The sequence below is a fragment of the Gopherus evgoodei genome, chromosome 22 (genome assembly GCF_007399415.2).
Source record: "Gopherus evgoodei ecotype Sinaloan lineage chromosome 22, rGopEvg1_v1.p, whole genome shotgun sequence".
Taxonomy (NCBI): Eukaryota; Metazoa; Chordata; order Testudines; family Testudinidae; genus Gopherus; species Gopherus evgoodei.
The window spans coordinates 1847210-1866816 of NC_044343.1; the positions used below are offsets into that span (position 1 = coordinate 1847210).

The 19607-nt window shown below is 57.3% G+C and overlaps 1 protein-coding gene across 1 annotated transcript; it reads left to right on the plus strand.

Moving 5' to 3' along the window:
• Positions 1–439: 439 nt before the first annotated feature.
• Positions 440–18817, plus strand: TMEM59L (transmembrane protein 59 like). The gene is made up of 8 exons (XM_030540650.1): positions 440–586; positions 5115–5220; positions 6892–6986; positions 13511–13657; positions 14327–14435; positions 15132–15243; positions 16026–16143; positions 16632–18817. Exons 1-8 carry the CDS (start codon positions 455–457, stop codon positions 16791–16793), a joined length of 981 nt encoding a protein of 326 aa, XP_030396510.1. The 5' UTR covers positions 440–454; the 3' UTR covers positions 16794–18817.
• Positions 18818–19607: the final 790 nt, after the last annotated feature.

Here is a 19607-nt window from a genome sequence, read left to right on the forward strand (position 1 = left end):
GCCGACGATAGGGTGACCAGATGTCCTGATTTTATAGGGACAGTCTGGATATTTGGGGCTTTTTCTTATATAGGCTCCTATTACCCCCCACCCCGGTCCCGATTTTTCACACTTGCTGTCTGGTCACCCTAGCCGAGGAAGCCGGGTCCCCTTCCGGACATCAGGGCCCCGGTAATTTGTACTGGCTTCCCCCCACCCCCTGTCCCCTGGGGTCCCTGTGGCCTTGTTGCAGCCCCGCTGAGCTCCGGCCGGAGGGAGCCCAGGCTCCGGCTCTCTGCTTCGCCAGCCGGCAGCCCCCGCAGCAGGGAGCCATGTGGCTCGGCTCCAGCCCCGGCTGCCCGCCCTGCCTCCCCCCGTCTCTCTCCCAGCCTCCCTCGCTCCGTGCAAAGCGCGTCACGGGGAGATCGGCACCGCGCTCTGCCCGGGCTGCAGCCCCGCACTGCAAGCGGCCGGGATGGCGGGGCCGCTGCTCGCCCTCTGCCTGGCGCTGGCCTCCGCCGCGGGCCCCGGGGCTCCCTCCTCCGCGCCGCTGGGGGACATCGGCGCCTGCCAGAAGCGCTGCGGCCAACCCCCCGGCGCAGCCCGGGTGAGTGCGGCGGGTCCGAGCCCGGGCTGCTCGGTCTCTGCCCGCCTGGGAGCGGGGGGAGAGGAACAGATTTATCTGGGGGGGGGGAACCTGTGAGCAAAACACCGGGGGGGGGGAGGCGTCCATCTTCCAGCGTCTTTGCATCGTGCCCAGGACGCTTCCGGGGGCGGGGGGGCATTGATTTATTTGCAAGGAGGAAGGGGGCTGAGGGGTCTCCTTATGTTTTTGCAGCAGGGAGAAGGTTTGTCATGTGGAAGGTGCCCGGGCGGAGGCTGCTGCCCGGGTGCGGGGGGTGGGGGCGGGCGATGACGGACAGTGTTGATAAAATTGCTGTTCATCCATTTTATTCTGCAAGGCACCAGGTGTCCAGTTAAAGAGCAAGAGCCAGTGACTGGATCTGCTTGTGTTAGGCAGCCGGACACCTGCTTTCTTTCCCACGGCTCCCCCCTCAGCTGAGAGATGCCTGTGTAGCCCCCTCCCCGCCCCAGCCAGTCCCCCAAACACCCATGAGTGAGAGAAAAGCACTGAATCCCTGGGGCAGCTTCTCCTTCCAGCATGCATCCTCCGCAAGGGAGGAGGGACGCCTGGGAGACTGAGAACTGTCAAACTCCTCACACACAGCCCTGGAGGAAGCTGTGTTAGTGCTGGAGCCAACAGTGCTCTCAGGAAATCGCTTGAGTGTCCTTCGTAAGAGCCACGGTGACAAGAACCATACAAAGAGCTGCATCCCACCAAGTGGGGATTCACCCACGAAAGCTCATGCTCCAAAACGTCTGTTAGTCTGTAAGGTGCCACAGGACTCTCTGCTGCTCACACAAACAATAATCATTGAAAAAAACCCAGTTCTGGCTTCTAGACTAATAACTTCTAACTAAGGCCTCGGATCAGAGTCCGCCTAGCCTTGCTGTAATAAACGTACTGAGGTGGTACATGGGCAGGTAGAAAAGGCCATGGAAGATCCATGTGACATATCCAGACACAGCAGGGGAAAAGCCCAGGTGTTTGTTTTAAAACCAGTCACATTTTCTGCTGTTAAAACCAGCTCAAGGGAGGGGGGGAAATGCATGTTGTCGTCAGACACTTGCCATCCATAATACACCAGTAATAGTTTAGTTAAAAAGTAATTGAAATACTCCCCACCCCCATTCATGGTATCCACTCTGGTCATTCATCAGACAAGAAGAATCCGGTCTTTGTCCTCCCAAATTTGGTAACGGATCCTTTGGAACAGGATTATCTACACTTGGTGTCGTCCCCTTTCAGCCAGAAATGGGACCGACTTTTGTTTGTGCAGCAACAATAAAAATACTTTTAAAATGCCAAGCCCAAGAGTTTTCCATGCCCTGCTGGTGTCCATTTTAGCTTTTGTTTTCTGGATTGTTCGTTTGCAATAAATAAGGCTTCGGGGGAAGGATTTTCTCAAACGAACAGGAAGGTGGAGCGGGCAGGACTGGGGCTGCTCTGTTTTTGTGCATGTGAGAACTTGTGTTATTCTGGAATGGGAAAGCTGCTTTCCAAGCCATTGGGTGGCTTTCTGGTTAGCGATCCTGCTTTGGAGGTGAAAGCGTGGAGCCCCTGTGGGTTCAGCCACAGGAGCAGGGTGCGAATTGAAAAGATTTGGGGGGCTCTGTAACTTTATATCTCGCAAAGACATGCTTAAAATGTGAAACCCGCTTGAAGTACATGACACATGCTGCAGAAAGGAAAAGCCTACAGCTGGCCTTAGCACCTAGCCCAAGCCTGTGAGGGCAGAACCTGGCTTGTGTGGTGTTCAGCTGGTTGCAGCCACCTCACTGCAGCTTGTGGAGACTACAGGTCCCAACATGCAACTTTCCATGGAGAGCTGAGTGCCTTTGCTGGAACACGGCATGCTGGGATCTATCGCCTCTGCCCACTACACCTCCATGATTGAAAAAATCAGGGCAGCTTTGGGCTGTGCTGTAGAATTCCCGGGGTTGCTTTTGCACAAGGCTTTGGCTGCCCGTGATGTAGCAGAGAATGGAGGGGACTGGATGCTGCTGCTGTCCTCTGGATGCTAGCATCTCCTTCCTGCTGGAATAACTCCTCTGAGCCAGGACGTGCAGAAAGCAGTGATTTCAGGGGAAGAGCTACCGTCTTAAGTGTAAACTGGGCAACTTGGGCTCCTCTGGTGTATCCCCTTGCAAGTGGCTGTTTGTTTGTGGCGATAAAAGTTGTTTGTTTTAGTGACTCTGGACAGTGTGGTGTTAGGTGCATCTCCCTTTCTTAGCAAGGATGATCCTGCCCCGCTTCCATGCCCTAGGGCGTCCCTCAGTGTACAGGCCAGTTGCCTGATCCATGGCTCCTCAAAGAGGAAGTGTAAACTGGATCCTTCTAAAGGTTTATGCCGAAGGGCATCCAACGGCATCTCTGTTCTCCGTGCAGCATTTAAGCATGAGAAATGCAGGGCTGCGCTCCCATTGCCTGGCACGGAGACATTTGGGATTCAGCCCTGGTGTTCTGTGCAAAGCAGAGGTTATGAAGCTGTAGACTTAGATAAATAGTGTGTCTTTGTCTGTCTGTCTGTCTTCAAACGCGACCACAGACAAATACACACGGAGAGAAATACGTTCCCGGGCTGGGAGGTTGCTGAACATGTCGAGCCAAAAGCCAGACTGGTAGAGATGGGAAATTTCCTTGCCTCCTTTTGGAATAAATCACTCGTGGTCTCAGAAAACTAACGGTGCAGTTCTGTGGGCTCCATTTGCCAGCCAGTGCTCAGGTTATTCCTAGACATTTTCCTTTCTTGCCCTTGTGTTAGTTCTAGGTTTACTGGCATTTAGTCTCATGCACGGAGGGAAGAGGAACCGCAGCCCTGCTTACAATTGCTGGTCCAGGGCCACTCTGACTTTCTGCCAAGCTTGCCTTAAAACTCACCTCTTTTACCCTCCCTGCAGAGTGCTTGGCGGTGACTGGGTCATGTGCTTGTCAGCCTGATGGGAATATCTCCTGCCTGGTCTTTGTTGGGTCTGTTTGCTGTCTCTTGGCTTGAACACTGGCCTGAGACTCAGGAGATCTGGGTTCTATTCCTGGCTCTGCCACTTGCCTGTTAGATGACCTTGGGCAAGTCAATTCCTTGCTCTGTGCCTCAGTTTCCCCATCTGTAAAACAGGGTAATGATTTCAAATCTACTCATGCAAAGAGCTAGGTAGTGGTATAGCTACTTTACCATGGGACAGGGACCATCCTTTTGTTACGCGTGTGTCCGGCACCAAGCATAATGGGCCTTGATCCCAGCCAGGCATGATCCCAATACACACAACATTGATGATACTAATACTGGGGAGAATCAATACTTCACACCCGTGCCAAGTGCAGGGCCTGAGCTGTGCTGCCACAGAGACTCAGATGGATGGCTGCTGCAGGTGGAAGCGTCACATAGCTGGTTTCCAAGCAGCCTCCTCAGTGGCCATGTGGGGCAGAAGTGAGCCCAGGTGAGAGGACTCAGCCTTGGCCTCGTCTCACAGGGCTGCTCTGCATGATGGCCTGGCAGAATCTGGCCCTGGGAAAGACAGCTAGGCAGGGGGGAGGGGGTTGTGTGTCCTGCCCTGAACTCCCCCACTGCTGGTCAGTGATGACACGGGTGCAGGTTGCTGGGCACAGCACCCAGGAGAAGAGTGCAGCAAATGGCACCTCAGTTCTTTTGCTGAAGCTGCTGTGTTTGCTGAGGCCGGAGCAGCTCTCGCTGGGGCCCGGCCCCATGGCAGGAGCTGTTTCTCTCAGGCCAGTCAGGATTCTGGGTTGGGGGTGAAGGTGCCCTCAGAACTGTGCCCGCTCAGTGACCATGTGCGTGCACAGCTACACGCAGACTCCCCCACGTGCATGGGCCCAGAGAGTCTGTGTGTGAGAAACGCACGTCCTGTTGGCTCGCCAGGCCCATGGTTCTTGGGCAGCTAGAGGTTTCCAGCATCGCGCTGAGTTTTTCAGAGAAACATGCGGTTCTGCAGGCTGCCCAGTGCCAGGAGGGACCAGTTAAAGATGCAGAAGGCCAGCTTGGTCTCCTCTAGTTCAGAGGGTTTTCAACCTTTTGTCATTTGCGAATCCCTACAGAAATTCGAATGGAGGTGCGGACCCCTTTGGAAATCTTAGACATAGTCTGCGGACCCCCAGGGGTCCATGGTCCACGGGTTGTAAACCACTGATCTAGTCCATTCCCCTGGGAACCCTATCCCCGTTCCTTCTCTACCGTATATTCTGCAGGGCCATGTCCAGCCTTGCTGTAAATGCCCAGCGCACTGGGGTTCCACCACCCCTCCTGGGGGACGGTGCCAGCATCTAGACGTAGTGCTAGGTCTTGGTGCTCGTGTTCCATTGACAGGGAGGAAGGATCTGGAGCTGGTGTCCTGGTCCTATGCAGTGGATAGCACCCTCCCGCCCTGCCTCTTCCCTGCTGCCCCAGTCCCAGAGCACAGCTGGTCTCCAGGGGCATTTGGGTATTTGCAGGGCGCTGGGGTGTAGCTACTGCACTGTGTGTTGTACCGGCTTCTAGCTCTTCTCTTCCTCTCTCCAGGATGCTGTGCTCAACGCCTGTTACCGAGGATGCCGGCTGTTCTCCATCTGTCACTTTGTGGATGCAAGCGCCGAGCTGAACACAACCAGAGCCGAATGTGAATCAGGTAAAGAACAGCGCAGCCAATTAACTTTCCCTCCCCTCTTCTGCCACGGCCCCCTCAGTTACATTGTCCAGAAGTGGCTTCTCCACTTATTCCTGTCAGGACAGAGGTTGCTTCTGCTCCTTCTGCGCTCCCATGCTGTCCAGACAAAGTTCCATGGCCGTGATGCACCGGCAGTGCAAATCCAGGCTGGCTCTGCTTGCTCCCTGGTGCAAATCTGGGCCGGCTCTGCCCGCTCCCTGGTGCAAATCTGGGCCGACTCCACTAGCTCCCTGGGGCAAATCCGGGCTGGCTCTGCTCACTCCCTGGTGCAAATCTGGGCCAACTCCACTAGCTCCCTGGGGCAAATCCGGGCCGACTCTGCTCACTCCCTGGTGCAAATCCTGGCCAGCTCCGCTCGCTCCCTGGTGCAAATCCGGGCTGGCTCTGCTCACTCCCTGGTGCAAATCTGGGCCAACTCCGCTTGCTCCCTGGTGCAAATCCTGGAAGTTGGAGGGTCACGTGGATGCAAGGCCCCACATGAATCCATTAGGGCCGTGGCCACAGCAAATACCAAGGGGATTAATAATGTTCCGACCATGAGTTCAACCTCTCAAAGGGATAGGAGAAGACAGGGGAGGATCCTCGGCTGAAGCCAAACCCCCTGCCCCCCTGCAGCTCTAGCCTTACCGCCAGGCAGCTGCGAAGATGGAAGTTTCCCACAGCAGTGACTGAATCCCCCCGCCAGGCCGAAGACCGTCCAGCAAGTTCCCGGTGCTATGTGAGCAAACCGGGCTTCCTCCCTGGCCCAGGGACGATGCGCTAACCCCCTGGTGCCTCAAATCAGAAGGGATCTCAAAGCACTTTGCAGCCTCACTGAACTGCAGCCATCTCTGGGGCAGGGCAGAGCAGCCAGTATTCAGCACCAGGACTGGGGGACTTTTTAGCCGGGGCTGTTTGGGCAACCCCCCTACTCTTGTGAAAGTGTTCTGGGGGCTTTAATGTCCCTGCAGAGGAGACAAGGCCTCAGTGTCTAAGGTATCATAGGGGAGACGACCCCCCATGCCATGCCGCTGGGATCTCAGGATAGCTGCTTGGAACATTGGCTAACGCTCTGCTTATGGGAAATCTGGATGTTTCCTGTTGGAAGCTGAGACCTGTCTGGGAACGTTGTGCTGTTTGGCATGATTGATTAGTCTTTGGACAGAACTGAACTAGGGCATGGAGCCTGTCAGGCAGCCCTGTTTGTGCCTAGCTCAGCCCGGTGGAGGAGGTGGGGGGCTCTGGGCGGGGCGCTCTCCGGGTGACTCCGATGGGCTTATGGACACACCCTGGAGCTGGGTGTTTGACTCAGAGCTGGGGGGGGTCTCATCCGAGTCCAGGGGGGCGTTTGTCAACGTCACAGGACTTGGACTGTGACCTGCCTCTCTCTCTGCAGAAGTCCAGCCCTGGAATAGCAGTCAGGGCTGAGGAACACTGACAGCTGGCCGTGGGAGCCCAGGGCTGGCATTGGAGGGGGCTGTGGGTGCCCTGGCAGGGCAGAGCAGTGTGGGCTGGATGAACACCCCCGCTGCGCTCTGCCTGGCTCCAGGCCGTGCTTCCAGCCCCTTGTTGTCCTGAGCTCCGAATTCGCTCGTGTCCGATGGCTGCAGGGTGCCCAGGTCCTGACCATTCCCTTCCCCTCCTGTCTTGCAGCTTGTATCGAAGCCTATGGCAGTGCTGAGGAGCAGTTCGGCTGCACGACTGGATGCAGGAAACAGCTGCCTGAGACGCAGAGCCGGAAAGACAAGGTTTCAGCCTCCTCTTTCCCTAGTGCCAAGGGGCTCTGCTGCCTGGGTGATGGGCCTGAAAAGAACAGATCATAGCGGGGGGGCTGGAACAGTGTGTACAGTGGGGGGGCTGGGAGCCATTGAACCAAACTGTAACCCCTGGGTATGATGGGAATCACTTCAAGCTGGGGGGGCAGCAGCCCCCCTAGCACCCCTAGTTCGAGCACCTATGGATCGTAGTGGGAGATGAGCACCAGCAGAAGGCCCCTCCTGTCTCCGGCTCTGCCGCGCTGGCAGGGAAGCCAAGGAGCTGAAAGAGTTTCATTCTCCCACACAGGGAGCTCCCACCGTGGCCCAAGGCTCCTGAGAGCAGGATTAGAGCCAGGGTCCATTCCAGGTGGGGGCTGGAAGCCAGCTAGTGCTCATCTCTCTGCAGTGCTGAGCTGACCATCTGGCCTGCAGATTGGGTGAGCTCGGCCTCTTGCCTGGGACAGCTGGGAGGAAAACCTGGCTTGATTGCACCTGGAATGGAGGCCCCCTCCTGCAGACAGAGCCCTGCACGTTCCAGGATCAGAGGGATTGAGGGACAGTAACCAAAGGTCCCATTTAATGGCTGTGGCACGAGGAAATCTGGCTGGGCAGTTGCTGTCCTCAGCCCAGCTCTGGGGGATCCCAGTGAGATGGCACAGGCAGCAGTTCAAGGCAAGGAACAGGGGAGGGCGAGTTGGGTACAGGGCCGTTCCCTTCCTCCTCATGCCCTTGTTACCTCTCGGGGGCCAAAGCCCAGAGAGCTCTGCCACCAGCGCCTGTCAGCTCAGGGTGCCGTGGACGTACAGAGCCGACAGGGTGTCCTGGAGGAAGACGATCCACTGGGCAGCTGGGGAAACAAGTGCAGGGCTGGTGGGATCTGTGGATGCAGAGGAATTCGCTGTCTGATTGAAGGATAGAGGGCGAGTTTGCCCTGCCCCCTCTGTCTAGACTCTGCATCCCGGAGGTAAGTGGAGCAGAGGAAGGGCACATGGACCTTGAATTGATTCGGCCTGGCAGGAACCCCCTTGTCCGGCAACACGTTCTCCTCCCTTCCTTTCCCCTTCTTCCCTCGTCATTGTTCGTGCTGGCTAAAGGTGCAACGGGAAAAGGGACCCAACCCAGCTGTGTTCAAAGGGCCACAGCCGGGCCCCCCCTAGAAACGCAGCGGGTGGATCCGCTGCATTCGTGGGAGCATTTGACCTTGTTTCCCCCCTTTCTGGTGGTGGTTCTGGCACAGTCCCCCAGGGGAGCTCTGCACTTTTTGGGCAGGCGATGCAGGGCTCCGTCCCCTCTTGGCACCTGTCCACGGTGCAGCATTGGTGCCAGTGCCCTCGTGGGGGGAACCAGATTCGCCATTTCCAGAGCTGGGAGCGGGAAGCAGCACAGGGGCACAGTTTCTGGAAACCGGCTCTAATTGGATTAGAGCTGTGTGGTCTGTCTGTCCCAGGAGGCCGAGGCTTGTGCATTGGCTCCTTCTCCAAAGAGCTTGTGGGCAGAAGGCGGGGAAGGCAGGGGCTGGGAACATCCCCATGTGAGAGTCATGGTGCATCTGTTCCAGAGGAAGCAGGCATCTGGGCTGCCGTGTCCTCGAAGCCAGTCAGGCAGTGCCATCCGGCAGTTAGAGCAGAGAACAGGGAGGCAGGACACTTGGGTTCTCTGCCCGTCCTTGGAGGGGATTGCTAGCGAGTGGGCCAAGCGAGATGCTAGGAGACAGGACTCCTAGCTCTGGAAGTGTCCAGCGAGCGGAGCAGTGGGGGCTGGGAGGCAGGACTCCGGGGTTCCATTCCTGCCTCTTGGAGGGGATTGGTATGTGTCTGGTGATTAGAGTGCAGGAGTGAGAGATTCAGGGGAACGGCAGGTGTATTTCCCCCTACGTGCTCCCTCCCGGCTGTGTCAGGGAGCGTCATTCAGCTCTCAGCTGCCATCTCTCCTGGGGGGAGCCTCGTGTCTCACTCCCCTGTCACTGCCCAGCTCCCCGCGGCGGCGATATCCCCAGCCGGCCAGGCAGCCCAAACAGCCAGCGTTGGCGCTTTGCTCTCTCTCCGAGGGCTGAGACCAGCACATTACCAGTTACCTCCCAGCTCTTGTCAGCAGGCGCATTTATCCTGGAGGGTAAAAGCATTATAGAGAAAGCCTCTAAAACCAATAAAAGGCCCTACCTGCCTTCTACTGAGAGGTCACCCTGACTCCGGCCCAGGGCCTGGTAGTGGTCTGTCCAACTGGGCTTTTCCTCTGGTTACAAGTTCATATCGGTCTTGAGATCAGGAACCAGAATGAAGTCCTGGGTCAGTCCCAGCTCAGGCGGTCCAGGCCAGATCTCCTCTCTCTGTCTGCTCGGCTCTGGAGAAGCCAGGCTGGACCAGAAGCCTGTCATCTGAGTGATTTTCCCCTGCTGTTTTCCCTTCCTGGAGGGGCGGTGGTAACGCTCCCCCTGGGTGGAGCGCATACAGTCCCTGGTCCAGCCACACAGACACTCCATGCAATGTGCTCTCCTCCCACCTCTGCTCCAGAGCCCCTCAGCTGATGGTCTGGCACCGTGCAGCCAATCTAGGGCCAGACCCCCCGTCCCAGACTAATTGCAAGCCCCCACTGTGACCCTCGCACCCCGTGGGAGTGTGTGAGGTGTGAGCCCTGTGCCTGGCAGAGCCCCAGGGAATGTGGCGAAGGGGCGTTGCTACCCGGACGCCACTTTTATTGGTTTCCGCGGGGAGGGGTTGGGTTTCATTCAGCCCCAGCATGAGGTGTTGCATTGAGAGCACTGGGGTGGATTCGGCCCTGGGATACCCTGACCTCCACATGCCCTGTGGGGCGTTGGGGAGGCTGCCTGAGACTGGGCCCCTGGACGTTCGGTTTCACGGTCGCACGGCAAAGCTGCAATGATCAGACCTCTCCTGCCGCCGAGCGTGAGGAGACTGCCTGGAGCAGCGGGGGCTGGGAGCAAATCCGCGCCTTGGCCCCATGTACAGCACCCTGCATCTCTGCCCAGATGCACCGTAGGGAGCTTTTGTCTCCTTGGGCAGCACTGGGATTGGCAGGAGGAGGTGGCCTGGTCTGGGATTGCAGATTGCAGGGTCCTGCAAGCGTGTGGTCAGTACCTGCTCCCTGGGATACGGGGCCTCCATGCTGCTCCAAGCGGCTGCTCCCCTGGGAGCTGTGCTCAGGGCCTGGGTGCAGGAGGATCTGTACTCACCCTCCAGTGGCTGGGGCAGTGGATCCTGCTCTGCAGCCGTTTCACAGGGGCTGTTGATGGGCCTGGTCTCGGGGCCAGGGCATGCGGACACGTGGGCGAGAGAGCTGCGCAGGCAGGGCAGCCTGGAGTCGCTGCAGCAGACATATCTGTGCTGACAGCTGTCATGGCCACGGCAGGCAGCCTCAGAGGAGTGACTGGCTGTGCCTGGCAGTGGGGAGGGATTGTTGCTCCTGGCCAAACCTGGGGTTTAAAGCTTGCTGGTGGGTCTGGTGTCCAGTACAGCTGCTGCCTCTCTGCACAGAGCCCAGCCGCAAGCCAAGGGGGTGATACCCTGGGGCTTGTTCCGGTGATGGGGCCAGGGGCAGAGATGATTTTAAAGGGACTAGGAGACAACTTCTGTCTCAGAAACCCCAGGAGGAGGGAGCGCTGTGTGTTCTGATCCCAGCTGACCTGCCCCTGTGTGGACAGCAGAGGCAGTGAGAGCTAGTGGGCAGGGTGCAGCATTGACGCCCAGGTGGAGCCATGTCTAACGTGTCTTAGCCTGCCCGTCAGGAAGACGAGGTCAGTCACTCTCTCCCTGCAGTCGCGCCATGTGGGTTAAACACTCCTCCACTGGAATGGATTCATCTTCCACCATGCCACCTCCCTGCCGGTAATCCCCCCGCTCGCATTTTGGGAAATGCTGGTGCAGATCTGCACAGTCTGACCTGTCCTCTCCTTTCTCACATGCTGCGATGAGCAGGGAGGTTGGATCTGAGCTAGTACCAGTTGAAATGCACGGGGCAGTGACCATCTTGGAGCTATTGCTTCAGACTCTCTGCAGACTCAGGCAGGCGTCACTCCACCCTGTACGCTCACGTCACCTTTGGAAGGTTTTCATTCCAGCCTTAGCAGCTAGAGGCTGACTTCTTTTGTAAAATGAAAGCTGAGAAGAGGCGAGAGGTCTGTCCATGCCCCCAGCTACTCCATCAAGCCCTCTATTGAGGTGTACCCTGCCCGTTGGGAAGGACTGCTTTATGCTTCCCAGCCCCCCAAAGGTCCCACAATGCTTTGCAAACTGTATTGAAACAGGAAAACTGTAGAGCATGGTTGCCATTTCCCCTTCCCGATGTCTCTCTCTTCTCCCCACAACACACACTCAGCAGATCAGCTGGCTGAAGATGGAGGCGGCTGTGATAACTCCTCGTATGCCACCTGTCTGAATCACAGACATCTGGCCAGCTGTCCCCTGTTATTCAATTGCCCCCTGTCCACCTTGCCACCAGATGGCAGCAGCCGTGTGCCGTACCCCCACATCGCAGTGTCATTACACCAATAGCCGCAGCCCTTTGGAAGAACGCTGTCCTGGCTCTGCGCTTTGCAGCCGGGCATTTTGAATCCCTGCAATCTCAGGTCTTTGCAGCCCCTCGCGCAGCAGTAAAGTTCCCCATTAGCAAACAATACTTACAAATATTTGACAGCAAAAAGGAATCTTTGCTTATTTCATGTCCTTGTCATTCCCCCTCTGAGAATCCCACCAGCATGGCACACCTTCAGGGCGTTTGATGGTCACCAGGTACCTGGGTTGCAGGAGACAGGTGAATGGCGCCAGTGCTTCCAGGGAACCTTCTAAGAACATTGCCCAGGGAGTGGCTTGGTCTGGGCTGTGTTGGAAGCAGAACCACCCAGTGCAGGGCTGTTGTGCTATTTAAATCAAATCATAAGCAGCAGGTTCATTGCATTGCGCTAGGCCCGCCGCTGATTTGGGCTAAGCTGGGGGATGCTGTTGACTTCCCAAGATGGAAGGTTCTTGCCGGTGATTATTCCAGGCTCCCTGGGTTTTGATTGGCTATCCCTTTCTCCGCCTCTTTTCCTCCTTCATTTAACTGATTCAGCTTTTGCCCAAATAACTGTGTTAGCCTTTGGTCCCGGGGAGAGGCTTTCACCTTTGCAGGATGGCTTTCTGCAGTAAGGAGCAAGGATCAGGCATGGGAATACGGTGCTGCCTCTATAGCTTCTCCGCCCGGGAGCTCAAAGTGCTTTCTACTAATTAGTTAATACTAATCTGAGAGGCTGGTAACAAGCATTAAATATGGGGAAACTTAGGCGTGGAACGGTTCAGGGACATGCCCAAGGTTGAACACAGAATCAGTGGCAGAGGTCAATGTTCCTCTTTGTGAGAAAGACGCCTCAGTTGCTTGGCTGTATCAGAGTGGCAGCTGTCCCTGTAAAGGGGACAAGCATCTGTCCCTGCTTCCCCTGAAAGACGGGGTGGATGAAACTCTGTGAAAGGCCAGGTCCCAAACAAGATTGCTCCCTGGCGATAGCGTTCCAAACATTCCCTGATTCCATTCATTCCACCCAAAGCATGTTTCCTTTGGATTCCTGGGCAAGCAAGCAAAGCAGATTTAGCACAATAATCAGCTACAGAACCTGACCTATTTCTTTCCTGTTTGCTCATCTAACCGTATGAGGAGCTCTGGCATTCCCAGCCTTGGGAAATGTTCTACATCCATGGCAAGGAGCAGCCAAGCAAATTCCAGCAGGGATGCTTTAAAACATAACAAACCTTGCAAAGAGCCAAGAATCCGGGGCGTGGCTAAGCTGCCAGGAGAGAAACACCCTCAGCATCTCAGCTCCTCTTTAAAACATTTTCATGTGGGTTTAGTGCTGGTTGAAGGAGCTGGGCTGGCAGCCACGCAGCCCCCTGTTTATCCCCAGTGCCTCCTGCCAGGGTGTATTGACTCTGAGCTCCATGGCCCGCTCAGCTTGGGGCCTTCGTGCTGAGGCTGACGGTGCTGAGGCCATTGGTCCTTCGAGAAGGGATGGGTGCCTGTGCAAGGGGCCGTAGACTGAGTCCTACTAATGCATTTCATGCCAGCCACTGCTCTGGGTGATATGGAGGTTAGCTGTCTTCTGTCCCTCTCACTGCAATATCTGAGAGTCTCCATGTTGTCAATGGATTAATCCTTGCAGTGCAGGGCTGTAATCCCCATTGCACAGGTGGGTAAACTGAGGCACAGAGAGGCTAAGGGACTTGCCCTAGGTCACAGAGAGACTCTGTGGCAGAGCTGGGAAATGAGGCCAGGTGTCCCAAGGTCCAGGCTAGTGCTCTAACCACTAGACCATCCTGTCACTCTCAGGAGGGTTCATAGCTCATTAAGGCCAAGAGCACTGTGTGGGTCATTCAGCATTGCTCAATAGACCTGCTTTAGAGCCCTCAAGCAGAGCCTTGAGCCCTGAACTGCCTCTCCTGTGCGCTAGAGAGCCGGGGCTGGGGTGGGGCAGGACGACGCAGAGGTTCCCAGCACAGCGAGCTGGTGCTCTTCTCTTTGCTGATTTGCAGAGTCTGGAGCTGCCGCCCGTGTCCTTCTCCATGTTTGACTTGGTCTCCAGCTTTTGCAACGACATCGTCAGCTCTGCCCAGAGCTTCATCTCCTCCACCTGGACCTTCTACCTGCAGGCAGATGATGGCAAAGTGGTGGTGTTCCAGGTAGGGCAGGATCATGCTGCTGAGGTCATCAGTGGCCCTGCGTGGCTGTGGGAACAGGGCATGGAATCCCATGCTTCACGTGAGAAGCTAATGCTGCAGGTTCCCTCTTATCCCACCCGTGCCGAGCATTTCACCAGTGGCCAGGTATATTTGCCTTCCTGCAAAGCATCAGGTATTGGCCAGAACCAGGAATGGGACACCGCATTAGACGGGCCAGTGGTCTGGTACAGCAGGGAGGTAGGATACTGGGCTACCGATGGAGTCATGGTCTGGTGCTAGACTAGATTGTATCATCCAGCACTCAGACACTGCCGAGATGACAGGCGCCTGAGAAGTACAATGGACAGACAGACAGACAGACAGGCTGACTGACAAACCAGTGTCCGAGCCTTTGTGGCAAGTCCTGCGTTCCTACAATAATAACTCTATTGTTTGTATCTGGTGCGGCCGAGGATGGGCACTGAGATTGGGCGGGGCCCCACTGTGCCAGGTGCTGCCCAGATGCTGTGAGAGGCTGCCTCTGGCGGTCAATGCAGGAGGGATCTGACCCTCACTATCCTGCGTGCTTCCCCCCCCATGGGCCAGTCCTGCCCCAACAGGAGGTTTTGGGGCTCAGTCACTAACTGCATTTTGGTCTTTTTTGTTTCTTTTTGAACGCTGGCCCTGCAGTCCCAGCCGGAGATCGAGTACCCGGTGCCCGAGGCGCCAGCATCCAAGTCGGAGCTGATGGAGAAGTCCTGGCCTGTGTCCAGTCCTAATGCCCTGAAGCCCCACACAGGTGAGCAAGGGGCAGTGCTTGGGCCCGTGTGGGCCAGGTGGGGCGAGGAGACGAGGGGGCTGGGAGCTGCTGGAAAGGTGCTTCCAGCTCTGAGCTGGTTTCACTAGAGCCTGTGGCCTCTGATTAGCCCCCCGGTACATGCACACATGCTGGGCTGAATCCTAGTGCAGGCCTGGTGTCTGCCTCTGCCGGGCTTCTACCCGAGGGGCAGATAGCCCATCCTGCCCCATACCCCTCCTCCACTGAACTGGGACCAAGCTTCCTGAGGCTTCGTCCTGACCTGGGGTGGGGCATCAGACAGCTCAGGTGCCCTGTCCCTTTCCCTCTCCAGCCTCTGCCGAGGCTGCCAGCATGAGGCGTGTGGGGGTGGGTTTGAGCTGTGGACACCTGGCTGCTGGGAATCAAACTGAGAAGCCACCAAGCTCACGGGGTCCTGACCAGTCACAGCTCTCCGTCGCGACAGTCCAGGGAGGATGGTGGTCTGTGCCCAGCCTCCTGAGGGATAGTCTCGTTCTAGGCTGCTATCAAGTAAGCCAGGTCAAGACCTTGCAGTCCTCTTTGTCCTGTTTTCTACCTTCCCCTTCCTGGCCTTGGCATGCGAGCAGCTGCCCCAGCTTCACTGGGGGCCAGGGTGGGTGGTTGTGCCCAGCCTGCTGTGGCAGGGGAGTCACTTGGGTCTGGGTGTCATCCTGCCAGGCCCCCAGGAAAAGCTGGAGAAACCTCCCCTGAAAGAGCCAAAGAGCAAAACGAAGCTCCAGCACCTGGAGACCCAACAACCAGAGCACGACTTCCTGGGCTGCATGTCCAAGTAGGTGCAGGCCTGGCCCTGCAGGGGTGAGGGGGGCAGAGGGAGAGGCAGAATGAAAAGCCCTGGCAAACTGGGGGAGGGGTATGTGAGGGGGAGGAAAGGGGACAGGAGGCTTGACAGGGGATGGGGATTTCCATTGCAGAATAAACCACTCTTGCAAAATGTTACTAGCAAGGGGTGGGGTTATTTGGTCCAGGGGCGGGGCTATCTGGGTGAGGGGTGGGGTTATTTGGTCCAGGGGCAGGGCTATCTGGGTGAGGGGTGGAGTTATTTGGTCCAGGGGCGGGGCTAACTGGGTGAGGGGTGGGGTTATTTGGTCCAGGGGCGGGGCTAACTGGGTGAGAGGTGGGGTTATTTGGTCCAGGGGCGGGGCTATCTGGGTGAGAGGTGGGGTTATTTGGTCCAGGGGCGGGGCTATCTGGGTGAGGGGTGGGGTTATTTGGTCCAGGGGCTGGGCTATCTGGGTGAGGAGTGGGGTTATTTGGTCCAGGGGCAGGGCTATCTGGGTGGGGGGTGGGGTTATTTGGTCCAGGGACAGCGCTATCTGGGTGAGGGGTGGGGTTATTTGGTCCAGGGGTGGGGCTATCTGGGTAAGGGGTGGGATTATTTGGACAGGGGTGAGACTGCAAGGGGGACGCTCCATGGAGGAGGCAGGCTGGTGGTAGCCAGGGGAAATCCTTCCCTTGTTGGCCCACTCTGAGTCCTGTTTGTGCCCCCTCCACCCTGATGCCCAGCCATAAACTTGAACTCTCTCTTTGGCGGGGGGTGGTGGGGTGCTACAGGCGCTCAGGCCTTCCTCGCTGGATCCTGGCTGCCTGCCTCTTCCTCTCCATCATGGTGATGCTGTGGCTGAGCTGCGCCAGTCTGGTGACCGCCCCGGACCAGCACATCAAGACCCAGGTACGGAGCCAGCCGGCATCCTAGGGCAAACTCAGGTGCAGATGCCACTGAGCCGTGACCGTGCGCTGAGCCCAGCCGCAGCCTGCTGGAGGGTGTCCGCGTGGGCTGGGGACAGTTCATACCCTTGGCCTGCCTAGCACAGTCTGCTGGTGGTGACACTGCGTGGGGAGCAGAGCCTGGAAAGCACTAAAAAATAACCCGTCCTCGCACATGCCCCCAGTACACCAGGGCTGTGGCACTTCACAGCCTGATGTTAGCCAAGCAGTGCCCAAGACTGGTTTATTTCGAGGGGTTAAATTGTGGCGCCAGGTGGGAAATGAATCCTAGAAACTCGGGGAGCCGTGGTGATAACAGACTCTGAGCTGGGTCCCCGATGGGTGCAAACCAGCCCCCTGCCGTGATTCATCCCCGCCCCCCCCCCGCTGCCACAGCCCCCTCGTCCCCGGCCACGCCCTGTCACCTGGTGTCTGGCTCTGGCTCTCTTCCAGCCGCTGAGCATTAACGGCGATAAGGAGGACCTGGAGGACCTGGATGGCTCGACCCCCTTTTCTCTGCACCCCGTGATCGCTGTCACCATCTGCCCAGCGGACGACAACGAGGAGGCGGGGCCGCTGCCGGTTAAGGTGGATCTGGACAAAACTGTGCTCTAGAGCCCCTCCTGTCATCTCCATGCCTTATTTCCTGTGAACATTTTAATGCACCCCCCCCTTGCTTTGATCTCCCTTCCCACTTTTTGCTGTTTTAGACCTCTCCCTGCACTGTGTTCGAAGATAACCTTCCTGGGCCATGGGGGGGGGAGGGGAATCCACTCCCGGCCCCACCTCCATCCATTGTTCTTGTGTGCGGGAGGGGGAATTGTTTTCCTCCCCCTGTTCACAATCCCAGCCCCAGCAGGGAGCGGTACTGAGGGGGATCTGGTCGGGGGGTTTCTTGCCTTGTGTCTCTGGTGCTCCAGGTGGGAGCTTTGATGAGAACAACACGGTCTGTGAGCTTGGTTGCCTGGAGTCAGATGACTGGTGGGAGCAAAGAGGGGAGCATGGGGGGGCAGAGAGAAAGTGTGCCCTACCGTGGGGGGTGGGGAGGGAGTGTGGGAGTTGGCGTGGCAGCGCCCGTCTGAAACATGGAGCTGCATGTGGTTGGGGACCCCTCGGGGTTCACGGCAGAGCCCTCACCTGGCAGGCCTCAGGGCAGCTGGTTTTGCAGTGGTGGAAATGGGCACGAAGCAGATGGCTCCACGGGGAGAGGATGTGACAGTGGGGTAGCTCCAGCTCTCGGTTCACTTTCCCTGGAGGCTACTCATTGGATGCGCCCTGCGGGGAGGAGATTGGCACTGATGCTTGGGCGGACCCTGGATGCGACGCGCTGCCCCCATGTAAAGGGTTTGCGCTGCTGCAGCTCTGCTCTGTCAATTAGGGTAAATCCGGCAGGGAGACAAGGCCCAAGGCTGACACCACAGACGTGGTTTCTGTCTGGTCCTGGCCAGCCCATGCTCGGTGCAAGGAAAGCTGCTGGCTGCAGCAACCGCGCCCCGGCCAGGAGGAGCCTGGCTCTGAGCAAGATGCTGAGGAAGTTCCCTCTGGGGCTGCTCTAATAGCAGTGGGGGGGGACCCCCCATGGGGAGCTATTTGGAACGCCCTGCAGCCCGTTCATGCCAGATCTCCAGGTTCCCCAGTAGGGATGCGGCTGCTGTGGAAGGGCTGGGTGGCAGGCCCCTATGCCGGCGTTGGAGCCAACTCAAGCCATTTTCCAGCTTGGCATCTCGCACCACTCCTGGCTCTCTAGCACCAGCTCCCATAGAGCATCAGGGCAATTCCTGAGCCACACCCCAGGGTGCTCGGACAAGGCCTCCCAATTCACCCCCTTTTGCTGTTGGTGATTGTGCTCCTGTGGCCAGGCGTGGGGTGGGGAGCACGTCTCACGGACGTTCCATATCCCTTGACTTCACGTCTCATACCTTGCGGTTTTGTTGTGCTGGCATGGGCCGCTGTCCCTGGGCACTCTGCATGGGCACTCGCGCTGAGAACACCCTTCTGCAGCGGAGGGAAATCCGCTCATCTGTCCATTCGCCTAACGCTGTCTGTATAGATTAACTTATTACCTAGGACTCCCTACCCTTGGGTTTGAAAGCTGTATCTCTATTGACCCTTTACTTTGACGCTGCCTCGGTTTCACTGGATCCTGTAGGTTGTTATTGCAAAGAGACTCTTTCATCCTTCCCCCCTTCTAAGTTCTGTATCGTTCTGTATCACTTTAATGTGTGCAACCTATCTGTTTTTTGGAGGGGGGAGGGCAGTTTGGGGAGGGGGCGGGGATATTTTGTGTACATGCTGGGATCCATCCCACAATTTTTCATGATAGCTTTTCGGCAGATCAGCTCAGTGAGGTGACGTTTGTAGTATTGTCCTGGCAGGTGTATTCAAGCCAGCTGGGCCTCTCTGCCTTTCGAGTCAGCCATTAACGATCCCGGAGCAGAAAGCCCCTCGCAGCTGTGGCTCCGAGGGAAGCTGGGTTGAAATGGGGCGGGGGGGGACTGGAGAGTCGTCTGGGGATCCGTGTGTGTCCGGAATTGTTGGAGAGAGCTGGTTTGTTGTTTTTATCTAAAAAAAGCTGTGACAGGAGCGTGGAGCAGGCTGGGAGGGGTGGGGAGAAATGGAAATAAAGGTTTGTAAAAGAATCAGCAGGGCTTGTGGCTTTATTGAGGTCACCGTGGGGAAGGGGGCAGCGGCTCTCCATGTTGGTGCACACCCAGGGGGCGTGCAGTGAACCAGCTAAACCCTTCTGTACCCCACCTCCCGCCCCGCAGAGACAGGGGACGTCGCCGCAGAGCACAAACAGATATTTTCTTGGTAGGGAAACTGCCCCCACCCCCAAACCCAACAAGAAGCAATCCCTACTCAGGCACGGGGTGGCAGGGGTTTATGGGCCCAGGTCCTCAATGCCCTGGGAGGCCAAGGAGCACCATGTTCCCCTCCCTGCCTTTCGTGGGAGCAGCTGCCTCGTTTTACTCTGCAGCCGGTGCTTTGCCAACAGGAATGGTCAGAGCTCAGTGTGCTGCCTGGCCCGGCGTGGCCTCTCACCCTCATGCCAGGGGCAGCTCGATTCTCCAGCTTCACTTTCCCTTTCTCTGCCTGGCTTCGGACCGATGCTGCTTCTCTCTGAGGCTCTTTCACTGTTAGCAAGGCGGGGCTACCAGCTGAGGCCAGCTGTGTGCAGCTCCCACCAGCGTGGTTAAAGGGAGGATGCTCCCATTCAACACTCCTGCCAGGTCAGCCGAGGACACAGCCTCATCCCTTCCCTGGAGACGAGGCCCCTGGAGCCAGGCACTCGAAAGGCACAAAAGAGGGACTAGAGATCTGCGTGGAACAAACATCATTTGTCACCAACTTAACGAGAAAGGAGAGGTACCGTTCCTGGGACAAGATAAAAGCCACCCCCCTCGCCGCGCAAGCAGTGGGGCCTGAGCA

Excerpts from the sequence above, each read along its gene's own strand:
- TMEM59L (XM_030540650.1), top strand. The coding sequence starts at position 455 with ATGGCGGGGCCGCTGCTCGCCCTCTGCCTGGCGCTGGCCTCCGCCGCG. Across the intron at positions 6,987-13,510 it reads CGCAGAGCCGGAAAGACAAG|AGTCTGGAGCTGCCGCCCGT; the intron begins GTTTCAGCCTCC and ends GCTGATTTGCAG. Across the intron at positions 15,244-16,025 it reads TTCCTGGGCTGCATGTCCAA|GCGCTCAGGCCTTCCTCGCT; the intron begins GTAGGTGCAGGC and ends GGGGTGCTACAG.